Source organism: Alosa sapidissima, chromosome 6 (genome assembly GCF_018492685.1).
Source record: "Alosa sapidissima isolate fAloSap1 chromosome 6, fAloSap1.pri, whole genome shotgun sequence".
NCBI lineage: Eukaryota > Metazoa > Chordata > Actinopteri > Clupeiformes > Clupeidae > Alosa > Alosa sapidissima.
The window spans coordinates 34,256,726-34,263,811 of record NC_055962.1 but is presented as its reverse complement, the minus strand read 5'-3'; the positions used below and the strand labels follow the sequence as shown (position 1 = coordinate 34,263,811).

The following is a 7,086-nucleotide window of genomic DNA, read 5'->3' as shown; positions in this document are numbered from 1 at the left end:
AAGAACATGAACAACACCAAACTGACTCCTGAGTAATTGCCAAACAAAAATTAACTCCTTCACAGATGACGCTGCGGTGTGCAGACACAGTAATAATTTAGAGCTCCTCACTTATTCATGTCTTTGGAGCGACTGGATGACATAATTTTCTAAAATTGACCGAAAAGATGTAAAAAGCCAAAATCAATGAAGTGTAAACGTCCCAGCAAATACTTAATATCGTGGTGGTTTTGAAACAATGTATTTGTCTTCATTCTGAAATTAGGTTTGACACATAGACTCTACATAGATGAACTGTTGTCTGTCTTGGCTGCAGAGTACGCACCTAGACCCCCCCCTCACACACACACACACAGACACAGAGCATGATCACACACACACACACACACACACACACACACACACAGACACAGAGCATGATCACACACACAAACACACACACACGGTGTCTCTGAGGAATACATAGTGACTGCTGTTAATGCTGCTGAAGACAATGAGCTCCTGGTTCAGGGACTGCAGTGGCAGACAGAGTAGTTAGAGAAAACACCAAACACTGGTGCACACACACACAGACACAGACACAGACACACGCACACACACAAATTAGTAACACATGCAGGCAACTTGTATAAGTAAGCTACACATACACGCACACGTGCAAATAATTTTCTCAGTAGTAACGAGTAGTAACGAGCCCTACAAGTAGTCCTGAAATTGGAGCACTTCACTGAGCTCTGGGACATCTGATCACTGATTGGAGCCCACATGTACACATGTATGGTCTCGGTGGAGTAGTGGAGTACACTACAAAGAAAAGGCATTAGGGCCAAAGCAAATAAAGTCAGAGAAATATGAAACAGAGAAAACATACTGCAAATCTAACACATACAGGACATCCAGCAGATAGCATTTCATAAACATCCATGGAGTACAGACAAGATTGGGACAGGCATAATGAAGCTGCATAACGATGCTTCAGCCATTTTAATTTGTGTTCTTAATGAGACACTCTAGCAATGCTTTAATCACCCCCCCCCCCCCCGCCCCATCTATAATTCTTAATTTCTGAAATCACAAAGAATCTACAACACTGCTTTCATTTGCTGACAGATATTTCTTCATGATGAATTAACAATTACTATTATGCTGATTCCCAAACTCATAGCAAAGACTTATAAGGTGTAAGATTTACTATATTGGTTTAAGATATTGTTTAGAAATGATCAGCGACAACAGGTACACTATAGAAGATTTTCTACTTTACGAAGCCAATTTGATGGTAAACGAATTTGTAATAGGTGAATCGTCCACCTATCATAGCTATACAGCATCAGCATAGTGAATCGCTATCGAGAAAACCAACCATGCAACTTCAAGAATGGCGGCCCGACAAATCTTGTGACAATCGTGAAACATTACATTGTCAGTGGATATAGCTCTTATAACCCACTTTTAAGGTATCAGAGACTGAGATGCGCTAACTGGTCAGAACTAATGGCCTATGCATTGACCATCATTATATGAAGTTCAGCTAGTTTGGTGGCATAGCAATTAATGTAAGCTCCCTTCACATTTATTTGGACATGATTGCTTAATATCCAACCCAACAATACAATTATTGTACTTTATCAATAATAGAAAAACAAACAAGTGAAAGCAGATGTTGTATTTTGTTTATTTCTTTTTCATAGGCCATTGTGTAAGTCTATAACAAGAGACAACTTACTTACTTTAAGTGCCTTTTGGTACTATGCACCTAATATGTACCTCTAGTAAGTATACTTAGAAGTACCATTAGTAATGTGATAATAGGCCTTCTAATACCTACTTTGTTACATTGTAATAAGGACACTTAGTACAAAGTGGACCAGGTTATTGTGTTAATCTAGGATCTCCCTTGTGTCTACGACTCCTCTGAGGTCTTCCTGTAGTGTGGGAACACAGGGCCTATCTTCGGCCTCCTGTGGCGTGCTCCCCACGGCTGAACCATCGTCTGAGGGGCACCTCCGTCTCTTCCTTGACAACGTCCCTTTGGTCTCAGTAGACACAGAGGCATTGCTGGTTGATGGCCTCGGCTCAGACTCCAAAACTGAAAGACACAAAAAGTGCATGATTTGTATGGCAGGTATTGAAATCCTCAAATAGCTACACATCTATACAGAAGTGGTCTCTTTAACCAAATTCCAGGCATGAATAGGACAATTATGGACAATTTATACTTAAAGGTTTTTCTGTAGATAAATGCATATTTGGTAGAATTAGTAAAGTACCTGTTGCTGAGCAACACAAAGCAGATCCTCTGGCATCTTTTCCCACCTGTGTGTTGGACTGTCCAACGTTGACACCCCTCGATGAGACTATGGGACTGGACACTGCAAAGGAAATTGAGGTCCCGATTATAATACTTACATTACAGATACATATCTTCTTTGACTTTTAAGTGCAATACTGGCAATCACCTCTCTGCTGGTCCGCATTAGATTGTACGGGAACTGGCACAGGAACTGGTACAAATACTGGTATTAAGAGAGGAATTGCAATGACTGGCATGAAGACTGTGACATTAATTTGCTGGACTTCATCAACATTGTCCTGATAGAGGTCTTCCAGGTCTTCATCAACATGGTCCTGATAAAGGTCTCCCTGGTCTTCATCAACATGTTCCTGATAAAGGTCTCCCTGGTCTTCATCAACATGGTCCTCCTGATAGAGGTCTCCCAGGTCTTCCTCAGCATAGTCCTGAAAAAACACTCCTGGGTCTTCATCAACATAGCTCTGAAAAAGGGCTTCTGGGTCTCCCGCTGCCAGAATGTCCTCTATGGCATACTCATGATCACCTTAAAACACACACACACACACACACACACACACACACACACACACACACACACGGGGATTTCAGTACACAATTACATTTTCAAAGCTACAGTCAAATATACTGATGACGTTATGACTACTGCCGATGGTGAGTATCAGACCCATGGCTTCCATTACAGTGAGTTTATTGGCACTACTAGGGCTGGAGTGGCTGGCACTGTACATGACCTCAGGAAAGGAAAGAAGCAACAAAAAACAATGTAACTTGGATTTAAAGTATTGATTATCCCTACAAAAGTGCTTGATATGAAAATTAAATAACAGATTGAATGGGTTGACTCACCTGTCATATTTTCAGATTCCTTCCCGCCTTTGAACAGAAAGAAATGTCTGAATAGACATATATTTAGAATAAGGTATAGATATTGTAGATATGAATCGTGGCTGCTCTCCAAAATTGAGTGCTGCTCTTTAAAAATGTAATTTTCAGAAATGCCTCACAGCAGAGAATATTCCACAGGTAATGACATCACAATCAACAAAGGTGATGACACAAAGCAGTGCATGTTGGTTACTGTTGATGTGGATGTTTAAAGGTACTCTAAGCGATGTTGGGTAATGTCACTTCTGTTGACGTTTAAACAAAACAGAGAGCTAGCTTGTCCCTCCCTTCCCCTCCCGTGCAATTGAAAGTATCCTGAACGCGCATCGTTTTGGGGATTGGCTGGAACAGTTTATGTTTCATGGTCCAGGCTGTACCACTATGTTTTTGTTGCCTGGGCTGTCCACAGAGACTGGGTTATTTTACAGTGTATTCATGGGACAGGCAGCTAGCGGATGGTGAGGTGATGTTTGCTGTATGTGACAAAAAATGTTTAGCTTAGAAACAGTGTAACATCGCTTATGGCACCTTTAAATTCTTTAGACATATTATTTTTGATTCGTCGTCTTTTGGAAGGCGATGGAAAATGTACCATCATCTGCAGAAACACTCTAATTTTGTTTTAGGCTTATGTAACAAAAACTTACGTTTTAAACCACAAATAGTAGAATAAATAAATTCCATGTTAAATTCCATATAGCTCTTATAACCCACTTTTAAGGTATTGGTTGCATCTAATGGCCTCCTTACACCAAACAACTTTGACAAGATTTGGGAAAGATTCTTGAAAGATTGGAGTCTTTTGAGTATGAATGGGGGACATTATTGATGGGGGGACATTGATGGGGGACATTATTGATCATTAGTTACAAGACTACAATCTTTCAAGAATCTTTCCCAAATCTTGTCAAAGTTGTTTGGTGTAAGGTTGCCATAAGTTATCCGTCTGAGAAAAGTCCAAGAGACCACGGTCATCACGGTCATGCTTCTACTCAATCCAGACTCCAGGCAGCAAAGCATAGCAGCTTGCAGGTCAGCAGCAGTTCTGTGGTCGCGGTAGCAGCATATCTCTCGCAGAGTAGGTCCACAGCTGTCCTGAGAAATCTTTCTTTTCGACCAGACGGTGAAATGCAGCGCCGTTCAAGGATGGAGGATGTCAGAGGCCCAGGGCAAAAGCTAGCCATGGCAAGGTCTTCAGCCCAATGAACTTACATTAACGTTAACTTAACGGCATCATTCGACTTGTAAGCAAAAAAAAAAGGACTACAAATAAAACAAAAACTATCAAAAATAACGTAAATAAAGACAGAATACAATTAACTAGATAAATAAATAAAAAAACATTGTAAAAGATGTAAGTAGCTCTCAACCAGTACCAAACAACTCCTCTGCAAGATAAATATCCTTAGGATTTTTATTCAGTCATTCGAACATTATTGGGGTAAGTGTTTTTTCAGTGTTAACACCTTGTCAGTCAATAGTGAAAGTAATCCTGTCAAACTGTTTTGTTGTTGACTATGAGACCATGGTGAAGTAGGTTAAGTTTCACTTTGCCTATCAGTATAAATAATAGGTGAGTGGAGATGCATGTAGGCTATACACTGCTAGTTACAAAAAGGTTTCAGTAGAGCAAGATTTAGTGTTCCATACACGGTCTCGCGTACAAGCAGATTCCTTCAAATGTGCTGAGTGTCAAAATACAGATGCGCTGTTTGAAGTTTGCTGCTTGCTGCTAAAGGGAATGACAGATGTCACTCTAATTGGTTTAAAGGATGTTACACCCATGAATGATTGAGACAACAACCCTTTTGCAACAATGCACTTGGTCTCTGATCACAAAAACACCCTTAAACTTCCGATCACTATAATAGCTTAGCTTGCAGCAAGTAAGCTACTTCCGCTGCCTCCCCGGAGGTTTCACCCATTTTCTTCTTTAGCCGCGGCCTACTGGCTAGCGCTTCTTTAGCCATGGCTAGCGCTTCGGACTTGTTACCGGAGGGTTGCCGGTTTGAACCCCGACCAGTAGGAACGGCTGAAGTGCCCTTGAGCAAGGCAGCTAACCCCTCACTGCTCCCCGAGTGCAGCTGTTGATGCAGGCAGCTCACTGCGCCGGGATTAGTGTGTTCTTCACCTCACTGTGTGTTCACTGTGTGCTGTTTGTGTTTCACTAATTCACGGATTGGGATAAATGCAGAGACCAAATTTCCCTCACAGGATCAAAAGAGCACCCCGTGGCAACTTGTGGATAGGAAGTAAATTTACAGGAAATGAATAATGAGTAAGAGTGAATGACTGAATGAATGAATGAATGAATGACACAAACGAAGATTATCGTTTCTTCATACAATCAATTTTATAAAATGACAAACATGCAGATCCTCTTTAGCCTTGTGGGTGCTGCACTGCATTCCATACAGAAATGTTGCATTAGGCATTGTTTGGCTACTGATAATAAGTCTATACACAGCAGCCCCCTCATGTTCTAAAGTCTCTATTTAGATTCAATTTCTATGGATTCTTGTGAATATCTCAGTACCCATTGCATCTACTTATTGTGCTGCAGCTACACTGGAGCCAGAGGTCAGGGTAGCACCAAAAGCTGAGGAGGGGGAGGGGGCATTTTGGATCAAATTTAATTGAGACATAACAAGATTAATCTGAGAATGTAAAGCACTATACAGATTGTACATGAAAAAAGTTGTCATTTTTGGATTCCCAAGAGTCAAAGCTTTCAAATTAGAAAACAACACAGATGCAGATCCTCTTTAGCCTAGTGGGTGCTGCACTCTATTCCAGAGATGTTGCATTAGGCATTGTTTGGCTACTGATAATAATAAGCCTGTACACAGCAGCCCCCTCATGTTGCTTTCTTTTCTCATTCTCTATGCTTACACTAGCAGCTTGCTTCACACTTACTACAACTTCTCTTCTGGCACTCATAACACTTCTCATTCATCACATTCACCCCTCTAGACCTAATGATGTTTTAGATATTTCACTTTCTCTTGAATTTGACATTTATTCTCCTGCAATATATCTTCTCAGAATCACATATTCTACAGGAGAGTACACCTTTAGTGCTGACAAATGATAATAAAAAGCACTTTCCCTACCATCAGTTCACCTCCAAACAGCCAGTCAGCCACACTCATAGTGTTCCTATCTGTCTACTCTGTGTTGTGTCTATACCTTTTCCCGTCTCATATTTAACCCCTCTCCCCCCTTCTTGTCCTCTGCTCCTTCCTCATCTCTTTTTCTGATCACCATATGTGTTCAAATACATCTGCTCGCTTATCAGAAAGTAAACAGACCAAAAAGCACAAGCCAACAAACAAACCGCTTTTAACTATTTTGCCGGTGATGCAGACAAACACAATCAGCTCGACGCGCTTCACACATCAAAGACTCTGCAGCGCTCTGATGGCAGGAGGCAGTTAAAGCTGCCCCGGATCAGACACAGCTGTCATGAAAACAGATGCCAAGACGACAACGCGTTTGCTCCCTCAGTGTGTATGATTGGCTGATTAGGTGACTCCTCTCGCCCCGGTTTTGCTATTGATCTTAGACAACACTGAGGGCTTTGTTTCTCTCGCGTGCACATCGCGCGCTCTTCCTCTCGCGTGCACATCGCGCGCTCTTCCTCTCTCCGCTTGTGCGACTGTCGGACTCATTAGTGCAGAACTCCCTCCGCCGGATCCCTGGTGATCCGACATGCTCGCGTCAGCTGCTGACACTTCTGAGCGGGCGGCTGGAGCAGCTGGTGCCGTAACTATGCTGTCGCTTTCCAAAAATGTCCCCCGTTTCATCTGGAGGATGTGATTGGTAAGCTTTGCTATCTGCTGCTCCCAAGATATGGCCTCCTCTGCTGCCACTGGGAGCTAGACCCT

At 42.0% G+C, this 7,086-nt stretch overlaps 1 protein-coding gene across 3 annotated transcripts; it reads right to left on the bottom strand.

The window, feature by feature from the left end:
* Positions 1 to 1,659: 1,659 nt before the first annotated feature.
* On the bottom strand, positions 1,660 to 3,290 carry LOC121711633. Of its 3 annotated transcripts, none has more exons than XM_042095408.1 (5): positions 3,161 to 3,290; positions 2,979 to 3,045; positions 2,460 to 2,837; positions 2,271 to 2,372; positions 1,660 to 2,089 (listed from the first exon to the last, which is right to left on the bottom strand). In XM_042095408.1, the coding sequence occupies exons 2-5, from the start codon at positions 3,040 to 3,042 to the stop codon at positions 1,881 to 1,883; spliced, it is 753 nt and encodes a 250-aa protein (XP_041951342.1). In that variant the 5' UTR covers positions 3,043 to 3,045; positions 3,161 to 3,290; the 3' UTR covers positions 1,660 to 1,880. The 3 variants fall into 3 exon arrangements, with proteins under 3 accessions (XP_041951342.1, XP_041951343.1, XP_041951344.1); XM_042095409.1 differs by having other exon boundaries at positions 2,979 to 3,034; XM_042095410.1 differs by lacking the exon at positions 2,979 to 3,045.
* Positions 3,291 to 7,086: the final 3,796 nt, after the last annotated feature.

Excerpts from the sequence above, each read along its gene's own strand:
- LOC121711633 (XM_042095408.1), bottom strand. The coding sequence starts at position 3,042 with ATGTACAGTGCCAGCCACTCCAGCCCTAGTAGTGCCAATAAACTCACT. Across the intron at positions 2,838-2,978 it reads CACTGTAATGGAAGCCATGG|GTGATCATGAGTATGCCATA; the intron begins GTCTGATACTCA and ends GTGTGTTTTAAG. Across the intron at positions 2,373-2,459 it reads TAATGCGGACCAGCAGAGAG|TGTCCAGTCCCATAGTCTCA; the intron begins GTGATTGCCAGT and ends TTTCCTTTGCAG.